Genomic DNA, 14,813 nt, shown 5'->3' with positions numbered 1-14,813 from the left:
GGTTTTAAATCAGTGCACCCCAAACTAGAGGTCCAGGATGACAGTTTGGATCAGTCTGTGGTCTGCCTAAGTGGTGGTTATAAACCTTGGACTCTAGGGATCCTTGACTGCTGTGCATTCCCTCCTGGGTCCTTTTACAAATTCATCTAAAACCTTGAGTCTGAATAAGTCTATCATGGCAGCAAGTTTACCAAATGTGCCTATAATTGTGTCCTTTCCCCCATAACTCAGATTCTTGAGAATATAGTTTTAAATAAGGAATATATGTTTATTTAGTCAGTCTTTGGAGATCCAAGGCCCCTAAAAGGGTTAGTGTAATTGATGCTGGTGTTATTTAATAGTGAGTACCAACAAGGCTCTGGAGAGCAGTAAGAAAGGAAAGGGTGAAGAAAATGGCCACGGTGAAGTTGACTTTGTAGCACAAATGATTAGCATTCACATTAGGATCAAATTACGGAGGCAGAGATTTTCACCACCAGGGCAAAAGCTGGATTTTTTTTTTTTTTAAACTAAATTGCACTTTAAAAACTCAGCATATTTAAGAGAGTTTTATTCCTTGCTTGCTAGGCTCTGAAGTTTTTTCAAATCTGTTTTGCATGTGATTTTGTATTTTCATGACGAGTCCAAAAACATCAACTGTTGGAAGACAATTCTAAAGATACCAAGTTTTAGGTCTAGCATATTAAATACATTCTGAAACTAACCGTACTTCTACATCAAGAAAAACATTTTGGAATAGACACTGGTGGTTGAAGTATATTTCAGTTATGAAAGTTCGGAAATAATACTTTTAATACTTTCATTTTAAAACTGAATGCAATTCTCTTTTTACATAGATAATGATAATTTTTTAAAGTTTATAGTTTAATCTGAGAAAGTAAAGCAAGAGCAAGTAGAAAGGCATGTTTCTCTTGTCGTAATAAGCAAACAGAGCAGGGAGTCTCCTGGGCAGGAGGAACACTTTCTCTGGACTGCTATTTACCGGGCTCCGAGCTCCATGGGTGGTGCTCTGCAGTAAGGATACGGATGTTACTTATTTAAGAATGCCTTAAGGGTTTCTCCCAAGGCTGTGCTCCCCAAACACCGGGGCTGCTAAGTGATCTTCCAGGAAAAGGGTTCTAAGGTCATAAAAATTTGGGAAGTTCTTGCTGATTCCATGCCATCTCCCCACCATCTCTCTTTCCTTACCTCTTTTGTTTGAGGCATGGTGCATATCAGCATATTAAAGGCTCATTGCCCTTCACTCCCCATCCTCAACCCCAGGAAACCAATTTAACTTTGCATAACTGACCTTTTGAATTTATTTGTCCTTAAACTTTTTTTTTTCCCATTACATCTATTTTTGAATATATTTTATTTATTTTTTAAGTAAACTACCTCCAACAGGGCTCGAACTCAACAAACCCAAGATCAGAAGTCGCCAGCTCCACTGAATCAGCCAGGTGCTCCTTTTCTTTATATCTTGAGGAACTATTCTGCAGAACACACTTTGAGAAATGGTTCTTGAAATATTCCTTCTCATTTCCCTGAAGTGACAACAAAAGAGTGTGGTAGTAGCAAGAATGGTGTTGGATCAATCAGGTAACTCTTAGGTAGGAAGTGCTTAGCAGATCTGAAATGGAGTTTGAACAGATCACAAACTTCATGTTCTTTAAAATATTAGCAGAACAGTGTAAGGTCATTCGAGTGTATTATAATCTGAAAGCCTTCATGTGAATGGTTTCTCAGATTTGTAGTTTGAGGTCTCCCAAGAAGTTAAGGAAGAGTTCTTAGTTCACAGAAGGACCCTACCAGTTTGTAATTTTGGAATCTGGACTACTGTGAGGCCAGCTGGGCCAACAGCAAGAGAAGGAACCAGCCATTTAGACCTGAGGGTTTTCTTCTCCTTTCCTCGGGGCCTGCTGCCTACCACTCCAGTGGGCCATCCAGAGGTGGGACCTGGTGAGCCAATGTTGTCTTTTATTGGAGAAAGAATTGAGAATGGAGATGAAGTTACAGGGACTAAGCAAATAATAGATCCTGAACAAATGCTTATTGAATAAATGGGATGGGGAGATGGGGTATTCAGGGACTAACAGTTGAGGATGCTAATGATACTTGTTAAAATTACTATTAAAACAAATTTAACCTATGTGGAGGGAAATGGGAATGAACCTGAAAATTACAATAAGCCATTATTCGAAATGTTTGTTAATACTAGTGTTCGTGAACCTGACTTTGTTAGCACGTGTCCCTTCATTATAATGAAGTCTTGGTGAAGACATTAATAACTAGCCAGTCGGGGGGAATAAAAGAGCACATCATAAACTAGAGACCTCCGGGCTGGTCCACACCTAAGTAGGCTAGGTAATCAGCACGGTTGATAGATTTATGAGAATGAAGGCTTCTCTTCTGCCTCTGCCTCCCACTCCCCCCCCCCCCTTTTTTTTTTTTTAATTGGCTCACATTGCAGAATGCATGAAGGAAGCTCTTCTGGCCCATCTTCACAATGCCTGTCTGGGAGCAGAGTGGGTAGAGCTATAGATCTATGTATTTTGTTCAAAGCGTGACTGAAAAGGACAAAAAGCACAACAAAAATGACCCCTGCCTGTGGCTGTGGCACAGAAGTGAGGAAGCTCTGAGGCCAGTGGGAAGGCACTGAAAGAAAAAAGTAAAAGCATCAGGAATGTTGGTAAAATACAGAGAAAATTCCAGGCGGGTCACATGGTTTGGTTCAGTTCAATGTTTACGGGCGAGTGTGCTGGTCAGGCTGCTAAAGACTGGCTTTAACCAAGAATGAGACTTTGCCTCTGGAAGTATACAGCCTGCAGAGGAGTGTAGGGGCTCCCACAGGGTTGGAGTGCACCTGTGCCTCTGTTTCTTAAAGAGCCACAAGGTACACTCGTTTGCAGTGTATAAGGCGCTGATAATTTCTTGGTAGATTCTACACTAATTTTTAAAAATAAGAGCTAGCAGTTGGTTGAGCAGCTGACTCTTGATTTCAGCTCAGGTCATAATTTCGGGATCCTGGAATCGAGCCCTGCGTCAGGCTCCTTCCTCAGCAGGAGTCTCCTTGAGAATTCTCTCTCCCTTCCCATCTGCCCTTCCCCCTGCTCTCTCTCTCTCAAATAAATAAAATAAATCTTTTTTTAAAAATAAAATAAAAATAAGAGCTAGAAATAGACATTATTTTTGAAGTATCATCTGTGTCAATTCTTAACTGGTAAGGGTGGAGTTCAGTAAACTTTGGGATAAAATTATTGTGTGTGTAGGTGTGATGGTATTTAATGACACAGAGTGAAGGGAAAAATATTGTCCTTTACTAGAAAATAAAGCTTCCCTGAAGCCTATAGACTGGTCACACAGACTCTTGAGGTAGTCCCGTAGAAAAGATGGTACCTATAATATGTTTAATATATTTTTTAAGTTTTTGTTTATTTAATCTCTACCCCCAATATGGGCTCAAACTCATGACCCTGAGATCAAGAATCACATGCTCTTCCAGCCAAGTGCCCCTATGTTTAATATTTTTATTCCTGCGTTGAAATGACCAACAGTTAAGCTAAGGTGTGGTTTCTATTCTTTGATACCACAAAGTTATAGTAACTAGTTAAAGTAGAACAAGTCAAAGGTATTCTTTTGTTGTTATTCACTAATCTCTGGTGGTTTTCTTGCTGCTTCTCCACGTCTGTTGACTGAATCCCAGATCTCTGTCCTTTCACCCGGCCAGGAAGCCCAGGTACTCTTGTCTCATACCAGAGGTGTGGTCCCAGAGTCTCATACCTACCTGGGTACTGTGACCTGTTTAATGTCCCACAGCCACCAAACCATGCACAGGGCCCAGAGTGGGTTCTTCAGTTGTCTCTTATCGCTACATCAGACCAGCTTCTTGATTCTTTTCCAGCTTTCTCCCACTCAGATGGGCATTTTCTCTTCTACTCTCTAAGTATTTACACGTCATCTGCTTCCGAAAATATTTTACATGATTCATAACCAAATGTTCGAAATGGGGGTTCCTGGGTGGCTTGGAGTGGCTGCCTTCAGCTCGGGTCGCTGTCCTGAGGTCCTGGGATGGAGCCTTGCAGTGGGCTCCCTGCTCAGCAGGGAGCTGCTCCTCCTTTTGCCTCTCCCCAGGCTCATGCTTGCGCGCGTTCTCTCTCTGTCTCTCTCTCTCTCTCGATCACTCTCAAATAAATCTTTTTTTTTTTAATGTTATGTTAGTCACCATACAGTACATCCTTAGTTTTTGATGTAGTGTTCCATGATTCATTGTTTGCGTAAAACACCCAGTGCTCCATGCAATACGTGCCCTCCTTAATGCCCATCACGGGGCTAACCCATTCCCCCACCCCCCTTCCCGTCTGAAACCCTCAGTTTGTTTCCCGGAGTCCTTAGTCTCTCATGGTTTTTCTCCCCCTCTGATTTTCAAATAAATAAATCTTAAAAAAGAAAACAGACTTTTTAAATGAAAAGTCAAAAGCTAAAAGGAGGAGGTGGTATAGAAGGAGGAGGCACACATGTCCTAAGTGCCTAAGCTTATTCACCTACCAGAATTCCTAGCTCTTCTTTACAATAGTACTAATTCAGAGGAGATTATTACATGAAATCCTTTTATAGAATCCCACAACTGGCAAGGCCTTGAGGTCTGTAGCCCAACCCACCAAGGAATAACATCCACTAAGTGGACTTTGTTCAGGCTCTGCTTAAATATCTCCATCAGCAGAGAGCTCACTGCTTCCTGGGATAGTTAATTCAGCTTTCAGGCAGTTAGTAGAAATTTTGCACAGCTGAGCTCTCGTGCCCATGTAACTTTACTGTGGATTCTGATTCTGCACCCTTTAAAAAGATAGAATAACTGAACTGAACATAGAAATCAGCCTTTAATATGTGCCAAGTTTGTGTGTATTTTAAACTTAAAAACCCTTAATTTATACAACCATTTCTAAATGTCATGATTCCAGATCCTGTACTATTCTGGGCTCCCCCTTTTTTCCCTCTTATGCTTTGATTTTTTAAATTTATTTTTTTATTCCTATCAAAGCTATTCATGCATATATTTTTAAAGAGTCAAACATTTCTAGCAGGATTTTTTTTTAAGTCTCCCCCATTTCCTGTTGCCCTGAGGCCATCACTTTCAAATCTTTGAACTAAATCTTTTGCTTTTCCCTCTGTATCTGTAGCATGCTTATATTGCTGCCTCCTGGTTCTTCAGTTTTTGGCAGTAATTTTAGCCTCCCGTTATGGACGATGAAGATGGAGCTGTCTTGCAACACCATTCTTTTCCCCATCCCATGGGCACACTTCCAGTCCCCATTATCCTCCTGCTGTAGACGTATCATAATTTTGTTTGGGTCAGTGTTCAGTCTTCACATTATGACTATGTAAATGTTCTTCACAGCTGAGTCATGTAATATTTCATCAATCTTACATAATCTTTTGTTGCTCTTGGAGATAATTGTCTTGTTTTGCTGTTTACCTAGTTTTCTATGTACTTAATGACTAATTTACCTCTAAATCCTTGCCTAGTTGTGTGAATTTCTTTGAGTCAGCTCAGATACCTTAGATACTCTTTTCAATTTCAGTGTCCCAATTCGATCTGTCCCATAGCTCCAGTCCAGGATGGCCACATTTCAGGCCAGCTGAAATGCAAAGCTCTTAATTTGAGACTGGAAAGCTCTTAATTTGAGATTTCCCTTCACATCATACCAGGGATTACCTTGGTCTTTCTTGTGTTGGGGTCCCAGTTATCTGGATCCAGTGGACTTCTTAAAAATTTACTTTAAAATATATTTTTTAAAAATTTTATTTATTTATTTGACAGAGAGCACAAGCAGGGGGAGCAGCAGGCAGAGGGAGAGGGAGAAGCAGAGAGCCCCAAAGTCGGACACGATCCCAGGACCCTGGCGTCAGGACCTGAGCTGAAGGCAGACGCTTAACTGACTGAACCACCCAGGCGCCCCTACTTAAAAATATTTTAAAAATGTCTACGTGGCTTTCTTTATTTTTTGAATCGGTAAAAGGAAAATGAAGGAAAGGAGGGAGGAAGGTGAAATAGAATTGGAGGAAGAAAACTTTTTTTGCCTTCAAACTGCAAGATCTGGGTAGAGTTCAGAGCATCTTTCTGCTTGAAATGAGACCAGTGAATCTGATCAATATGGTGGATTCAGTATGCACTTATCTCTGTTCCTTCTCCAAACTCCTTGGCATGGCATAAATGTAGATCCAGAGCACCTAGAATCTAAGGCCCAGGGATCCCTGAGGGCCTGGGTGAGAAAAGAGGCTGAAAACAACAGAATTGGTTGACAGTGTGTGTTAGGAGTAAGTAGACCCTCGGATCACTTCCCCCAGCCAAGCAACTAGATACACAGACTCCCTACGATTTTCTATTTTTATATCTTACATTAAGGTCTGTGATCCATTTTGAGTTCATTTTTGTAGAGGGTTTGAGGTATAAGTTGAGTTTTTTGTCTGTTTGCATTTTTGCCATATGGGTGTCTAATTAGTCCAGTACAATTTGTTGAAAATGCTGTACTTTTTCCACTGAACTGCATTTGTACCTTTTTCAGGTATCAACCATATACGTGTGGGTCCATTTCCAAACTTTCTATTCTGTTTCATTCATCTGTTTTATGGTAGCTTTATACTATATATTGAAATCAGGTAGTGTGATTCCTTTAACCTTTTCCTTATTTTTATTTGTATTTAATTAATTAATTAATCAATTTATTTATTTATTAAAGATTTTATTTATTCATTTGACAGAGAGAGAGACAGCCAGCGAGGGAGGGAACACAAGCAGGGGGAGTGGGAGAGGAAGAAGCAGGCTCCCAGCGGAGGAGCCTGATGTGGGGCTCGATCCCAGAACTCCGGGATCACGCCCTGAGCTGAAGGCAGACGCTTAACGACTGAGCCACCCAGGCGCCCCTAACCTTTTCCTTATTTTTAAAGAACTATTTTGGCTGTTACACTTTTTTGTCTTTCTTTATACATTTTAGAATCAGCTTGTCAGTATCTACCCAAAATATTCCTGCTGAGGTTTTGATTTGGCTTGTGTTAAAACTATAGATCAATTAAGGAAAAATTGTCAAATAATACTGAGTTTTCATATCTGTGACAGTGGTATAGTTCTTTGTGTATTGGAGACTTTGGTTTCTTTCATTAGTGTTACTGTTCTGGTCTTTTCTATCTTGGTTTATTCCCTTGATTTGGTAAAATACCTCCTTCCGTGGTTTCCTGAGAAAGGATACTTGAGATATCTTTTTTAATCCCTTGCGTGTTTTTATTCTTACTTCATACCTATTTTGCATTTGGCTGGATGTAGAATTCTGGATTGGAAATTATTGTCCCTCAGCATTTAATATGTGTTGTTCTTTTGTCGTCTTTGCTTCTGTGGTGGCTGTTGACTCTGTTGCCATTCTGATTCTTGATTTTTTGGTATTCAACTTGTTTTATCCTCTCTGGAACCTTTTAGGATCTTCCTTGTAACTCGTGTTCTGACATTTTTCAGTGATGTGTCTTTTAAGAATCTGTTTTCATCCGTTACACTGACTACTATGGAGTCTTTCAATCTGGAAATTTGTGTTTTGCAGTTGGGAAAAATTTTCCTGCATTTTCTTTGATTCTTTCCCATCAGTTTCCCCTGTTCCTTAGTTTTCTTATTTTCTTCTTTCATTTCTAAATTCTTTGTCTCCCCCACATTCTGGTAGATTTTCTCAATTTATTTTTCAGTATTTCTATTGCATTTTTGTTTCTGCTGTGAGTTCTTAATTTCCTAGGGTATTTTATTTTGTTCTCTTCAACGTTCTTTTTCATTTTTGCATCTTCTGTTCTTATCTCTCTGGGCATATGTGTGTACATTTGTTTTAAATTCAGTTCTCTATCTGCATCATCTGTTTCTTCCAACATTGTTCCATTTGTCTCTGCATTCGTGTTAAACCTTTCCTTAAATGTCTAATAATCTTAGCTATCTGCTCATTATTTAAGTTCAGGGCTCTAAAAGGTTGTTTGAAGATAGTGTAGTCATTTGGGAATGATTAACTGAGCTTCATTGAAGGGTGGTCTGGCTGGCCTGTCTCCTTGGGAAACACCCAGTGTCAGTATCTTTTGCACTGGTCAGATTTTTCCAAAGAAGTTTCTCCACGTCTCTTGGAGGGCACTACTAGTCTGGTTGCCAGAGTTCTGGGACACGAGGGGGGAAAGAAAGTTGGGTGGGAGTTGGTCTCAATATTTAATGTGTAAACTTCGCTTAAATTTTTTTATTTCCCATGGGGTACCCCTGGCCACAGCCCTTCTGGGCAGACAAGGGGCAGTTAGGTGCTCAGTTGCACACAAGGTATACCTGCCCTTGAGCCTTCTTGCACTAAATTCTCCCGTTGAAGCCAACTGTCACCTCCCGTTCCAGAGGTATCTTATACCACTAATTCCTGAGGTTTGGGGGATTTTTTTGTGCCATAAGTTGGTATGCTTCCTGGCTTTTCCACTGTTGACTCAGAATTTAGCTTTTTGAAGTCTTCTAGGTCAATTATCTTTCTCCTACCCACTTCCAAGCTCTAAATATTTTAAATCCCTTTACTGTCATTTTAGTGGCATTTTGGAAAGGAGCAGAGTTAAATGCATGTATTCAGCAAGTCAGCATTTACTGGAAGTACTATCCAAGTCTCTTTTATCTTTATGAGTTCTAGTTTAACAGTTTCATTTAAGTGTGGTACACAGAAAGGAGCTCACTAAACTAGATGAAGTCAGTCCTTTTGGATTCTTCATGTTGCCCAAGGTGGAATTAGCTTTTCCAATAACTACACTTAACATTCGCTTGCTGTCTACCAAAAGCCCTAAGTCATGTATTTTTCCTGTCCTGATGTTTCTGTAATGTTGGATTTTTAAAACATGAGGATAAAACTTGAATTTCCCTAGGAAATTTAAAGCTATTGGTTTTTGCCCAGTCTTGTAGACTTTCCTGAACTTTTGGAATCGTGACTTTATTATCCAGTACATTTGTTATTCCTTTCTTTTTATTTTTTATTATTTTTATTTTATTTCTCAAGTTTTTATTACCTGATGATTGGGTCAGCGAGCCAATTATGTTTTCATATTCATTTGGCAAAGGGTTTGTTGATTGTGGGGTTCACTGGCTGGCCTGTTTCCTTTGGAAAGCACCTGTGTCATTATCTTTTAGACTTGATATTATTTATTGTCTAATTATTATTAAAAATATTTTTCATTTCTTTTCAGGACCTCTCTTTAGTTAGTCATCTCTTCTCAAGACCATTTGAGCAGTTCTGGGGCGCCTGGGTGGCTCAGTGAGTTAAGCGTCCAAATTGATCTCAGCTTAGGTTTTGATCTCAGGATCGTGAGTTCAAGCCCCATCTTGGGCTCCACGATGAGCATGGAGCCTACTTAAAGAAAAAAAAAAAAGTCCATTTGAATAGTTCCAAATATATTTGACACTTATTTGAGTCCACTTTCCCCCATTTTATCTTCAGAGATAGTATTAGATGAGCTCAACACATTTTAGTAAAATTCACTTGTATTATGTTTCCTAATCTCTGTTCTCCTAATGTCAGACAAGGACATGACATTAACCAGGAATGGCTTGCCCAGGTATATGTGCTGGCTCTTACTATTTACCTCTTCTCAAGAGCCCCCAAATCCTCTTTTGTTAATTTGCACTAGAATTTTACTCAGAATTGAAGTTATGTTCAATTGCAAAGTTTGTGACATTCACTTTATTCTCCTTTCTAAAAGTGGGGATGCTAACATGTTTCCCCTGGTTCTCTGCCATTGTGGAGGGCGTGTAACTTGTCTGGATGACCAGGGTGTGAACTCTTCCCAGGGAGACAATGACAGGAGGTAGTGTCTTATCTCCCTTTGTTCTCAGCATACTACACTGGTCTGATAGAGAAGACATTTTGTAAATGTTTGAGTGAGTTTGTTTGAAACAGCCTAGGTTCTTTCTGGACTTCCTCACCTATTCATCTATTGGGATTCAGTGTTTCCAACTCCATGTTGAGTCTCGTGCTACTCAATTTTGGTGATACTTCTAAGGGTATACTTTCTCACTTGTGTTTAAAGTGTCAAGATTTGTTGGAAAAAAGTCTTTTCAGAGTACCAGTTGGTGTTGCAAGCATTATGCTGGCTTTTGGGTGTATAGTAAAGAATCAGACAGTTCCTGCACTCATGGAGCTCACTACCCAGTGGGGAGGAAAGCACTGAAGAAGTGCCGACAGTAAAGTTTGTGCACGACCCATCCTGTGCACATGTTATCTTGACATTGAAGGTCATGTGTGGGATACTTCCTCTAGTCTTTCTTTATGTATCATGTCTGGCATGCGCTAACTTGCTGCCACCACCCCAGTCTGAGTCAACATTGTCTTGTGCTCAGGAGCCTGCACTCCTTTCTCCACACAGCATTCTGCGTGATCCAAAAGCCAACTCAGATCCCACCTTCCCTGGGCCTAGAGCCCTCCAGTAACTTCCATCTCACTTCAGTGTGATTTCCAGACTTCCTTTCTGCCTCAGTCAGGCTCTGCCTACCACTTCAGCTCCCCTCCTACCAGTTTCTGTTCGTTATGTTCTGGCCTGATTCACTGTTTTGAGGCATGCTGAGATCCCTTCTGCGTCAGAGCCTTGCTTTTCTTCTCTCTGCCTGATGCTACCCTCAGATTTGTCAGCCTTGCTCCCTCGGTTCTGAGATGGCCCTTCTACGCAACCCTGTCATGGGCTATTTCTTACTTGATTGTATGTTTCTTTAAGCTGATCATCACCTGAAATTATTTACATATATTTACTGGCTTTCTTCCTCCATAAGTTCCCCGAGCCCGGGGATTCGTCTGGTTGGTTGAACGCTGTATCCCCAGTGTGGCACCAGGCTGTGGCAATTCGGAGATGGTCAGTCCGTCTTTATTGTTGGACGAATGACGCATTATAATATCAGTTTACATCATGACTTCGACCTCTCTGTGATTAGTTCAAGGCCCTTTTGATGAGATAGGCCAGTCTGTGAGCAAAGGCATTCTTCCAGACTTAATAAGGTGCCTGCTGGTAGAGTTGTGTCTTAAACTGTAAAAAACTAAATTCTGTTCTTTGATGCCATTTGTGTAACGAGTGGTTAATTTTCCACATGCTTCCTAGTCCTGTCGGAATAATAGATAAAAAGACCAACTGTGGCTCTAACTCCTTGGGTTTCATAATTCCTAGATACATTTCTCGGGTTTCTGCTGCTAGGCTTTTTGTATCACGCAATTTTTTTCTTTTCTTCTCTTTTTTTTTTAAGTAATCTCTCTGCCCCATGTGGATCTCGAACTCAACTTTGGGATCGAGTCATATGCTCTACTGACCGAGCCAGCCAGGTTGCCCAGTATCCTATAATCTTGATAGGCTTTCTCTTACCTTTTGGATTCCTCCTGTTGAAACTTGTTAGACTTGTTAATTTTCTGTGTAGCATGGGAAGATGGTTTTCTAGAAGATTCTGCAAATCCTTAGTCTTATATTTATCTTAAAGCTCCTCTGGTACGGATTTTTCATTCCCTTCTTCCTCTATGTTCCTGTTTAATGGTATCTTTTTATTTTATTTTATTTTATTTTATTATTTTGTTTTGTTTTGTTTTATTTTATTTTTTTATCACCTCCCTAATTCCAACTCGTCATGGGAAAGGCTTTGTGAAGCAAAAGGAATGGAATTTGGTCTTGAGGATGAGTCGTAACTTCACTGGGACACAGGTAAAGGAACTTCGGCCTGTAAGAACAGCACAAGCAGAAGCACAGAAGGGCACAATGCACAGTGTGTTTCTCAGAAGTGGTCTGGGATGACTGGAGTCGGTGTTTATCAATAGCATGGGGTCTGGCTGAAAGGTAGACGGATCTTAAATGAAGGCTCAGGATTCTGGAGGTTCTGTATTCTGTCTCATAAGATTTTAATATTCTTAGTATGGGAATTATTTTGTCCTTTTTTACATACTAGTTGAATGTGAGGATCTCTTAATTTTTTTTTCCTGTCTTCAACAGCACCCTACCTAGTAGCTTGCACATAATAGGTGTTCAATGTTGAGTTGAATTGAATTCTGATAAGAAGATTTAATCTCCCCAAGAATCTAGAAGGCCAGACTTTTTCTACTGAATTAATCTAAAAAGGGAGATAAATGGTTTTGTATTGCATACCTCATATGCCTCTGTGCTGTGGATGTTCATTTTTTTGGCATCTTTGTTTCTTATATGTCACTTTTCCATTTATAATCTATGTTATCACAGCAAGCAGTGCTGCCATCAAGGAGGGGCCTGGGGGATATTTAGCTTTCTCAGTATCTCCATCAAGTCCCCATTCTTTTTTTTTTAATTTTATTTTTTTAGATTTTACTTATTTATTTGAGGAGAGAGAGAGAACGAATAGTGGGTAGGAGCTGAGGGAGAGGGCAAGGGAGAAGCAGACTCCTCGCTGAGGAGAGAGCCCGAGGCGGGGCTGGATCCCAGGACCCTGGGATCATGACCTGAGCTGAAGGCAGATGCCTAACCGACAGAGCCACCCAGGCACCCCAAGTCCCCATTCTTGATAGGACAGTTAATATTTCCATAATCCACAGTGCAGTGCTGTACAGGGGCCTCTTCATGTACCCCCTTCCAATCAGGGAATTGTATCTGTTTCCCTCCATGAAGAAAATCTGGAACCAGTATGAATTATCCTGTGTTGGGTATAATGGTCCTGTTTTATAAGACAAAACCAGTTGATAGAGGTCAAAGGATTAAGATTATTTAGCAAACAAATGACCTGGAATTAGAACACAAGTCTTAGGTTATTTTTTCTCCTCTATGTTTTAGGTATCCCAAATCCCACTTAAGGTCGATGAGTGGCTTACTGGCCAATTGAAAAAAAAATGCAGTTCATGCAGCAGTGGCTGGTCCACATGCTGAAAGCGGACCTTCCCCGTCTGCTGAGGGTTAGAGGCAAATTTAGAGCCTCCAGCCTTTCTTGTGACATGTGCATGAAAATGGGTAAGAGAAAGGGGCACCTGGGTGGTGCAGTTGGTTAAGCATAGGCTCTTGGTTTTGGCTCAGGTCGTGATCTCAGGGTTGTGAGATCAAGACCCACGTGGGGCTCCTCACTCTGCAGGGAGTCTGCTTGAAGATTCTTCCCCACCCCCCTGCCCTCTCCTTCTGCTTCTCCCCCTGCTCGTGCGTGCACGCGCGCTTTCTCAAATAAATAAGTAAATAAATAAATAAAATCTTTTAAAAAAAGAAAAATATTTTATACCACATTCAATATTATGTTAAAATAATAACATTCAGCATGTTTAATTTTTAATTTTCCTATATTTTCACTGGTGACATTGTAATTCTCAAAAGGGCTTTCTCTCTTTGGATAAACTGGAACTGATACTGATGACTTTGATTAGAGGAAGAGTAAATCAAAGTTTATTTCTGAGACATAAAGTGTTGATGAATTAGAGGTGGAGGTTTTATTCCTTATCGGTCAGCGTAGTCAATAGGGACTGTGGAGGTGAGTGGACTACATTTTGCTTTTATTAATACTTGTCAATGAGGTTTTTCTTTCTTTTCTTTCTTTTTTTTTTTTCTTTTCCAGTTCTGATTGAACAGGTGCCCACTGATTTGAAAAATCCGTATGTAAACTCAGGATGCTGGGCTCTTATATCATTTCATGGTGGATGATTTGTGTAAAATTGCAACTGAGTGAATTTCATTCAAGCAATGGGAGTCTTGAAGATGTGAGTCCATTGCGAAAAAGTATTACGTTTGGTGTATATTGTCTGATTCCTAACTTGCAGTCACAGAGCAGTAATAATTCAAACCATTGTACCTGTCAGTATCATACTTCATTAACCAGTTTGGCATTGCTCTAAAATGATGGTTTTTGTTTTTCCCTCAACAGAATGTGCCTAATTTTTTTTTTGTTCATAGTAGTATTAATAATAAACTACTCTTCCTGCCTCTGAGGGTCTTTAGAATCAGATAGCATTTTTTAGTTGTAAGGAACCTTCAACCCTGTGTCTTCTGCATTTTATCCACAACCACAGCCACATGTGAATGAATATGGTAGTTCTCTAAGTTATTATTTCTCTATGCATTCAAATATGCCTTACAGTGCTGAGAGGTAGGGTAGGATAGGACCACTGACTTCGTGGTTAGAGATAAAGATAGTGAATAAGGCTAATAAAAACAAATTATCAGGATTTGTTTATGCTCATTATAGCAAACTCTTCATGCATTCGTTAGATAAATCCCTAATTCTCATTTTATTGGATGTTTTCCTATAAGCAGTGTGAAGCTTCTTTCCCACTTTTATCCTGTTGAGCTGTGTATCTTTTATACCAGCATTTGATTCAAAATTCCCTCTGGACTCTGCCCTCAGTTTATTCATACGGTTTTTGTCCACTGAGCAAGATGGTACTCTAGGCATTTTGGTCTTTTCAAATAAGCATCTTACTCCTGCCTCACTGCTTTTACTTATGATGTTCTCCTTGTTTGCAGTTTTTCTCCCTTCCATCCAATTCTGTCCCAATGAGCCAGCTCATATTCCTTCCTTTAAAGAAGTCTTTCTCTTTAGTCTATACTGATCACTCTCATCTCTGAACACTTAGCACATAATCATCTTACTAACCTGAGTATTGTTATCTAAGTGTTCCATGTCATCTACCTATTGACTTTTTAAAAGCATAGAAATGAGGCCCTGTCATTCTGGTCATGAAGCAAGTTCTTATGCCCAGAATTTGATTAACATATTATAGAATCAAATAACAGTAACATCTAACTGTTTATCAACTTACTTTGATAGTTTGCTATAAATTTACTTTGCTACATGTAGTGCTATGTATTGTATAGCACTAATG

General features: G+C 39.9%; 1 protein-coding gene across 5 annotated transcripts in view; it reads left to right on the top strand.

Annotated features, from left to right (window-relative positions):
• SLC44A1 (solute carrier family 44 member 1) overlaps nucleotides 1-14,813 on the top strand; it is a 188,953-nt gene that overhangs the window by 12,239 nt on the left and 161,901 nt on the right. Inside the window, exon 1 of one of the 5 annotated variants that reach the window (XM_045780737.2) lies at nucleotides 13,298-13,691. The exons of 1 other annotated variant lie outside the window; for it this stretch is intronic. In XM_045780737.2, coding sequence (XP_045636693.1) covers nucleotides 13,602-13,691 — 90 coding nt within the window. In that variant the 5' untranslated portion in view covers nucleotides 13,298-13,601. Of the gene's footprint in view, nucleotides 1-13,297; nucleotides 13,692-14,813 lie in introns of those variants that run through there. 3 more of the 5 variants (XM_045780740.2, XM_045780739.2, XM_045780741.2) reach the window with 3 other exon arrangements.

Source organism: Ursus americanus, chromosome 18 (assembly GCF_024610735.1).
Source record: "Ursus americanus isolate L20-20 chromosome 18, mUrsAme1.1.p, whole genome shotgun sequence".
In the NCBI taxonomy this organism is placed as follows: domain Eukaryota; kingdom Metazoa; phylum Chordata; class Mammalia; order Carnivora; family Ursidae; genus Ursus; species Ursus americanus.
Note: the sequence above shows the minus strand (reverse complement) of the source record. Positions and strands in the feature narration are given on the sequence as shown.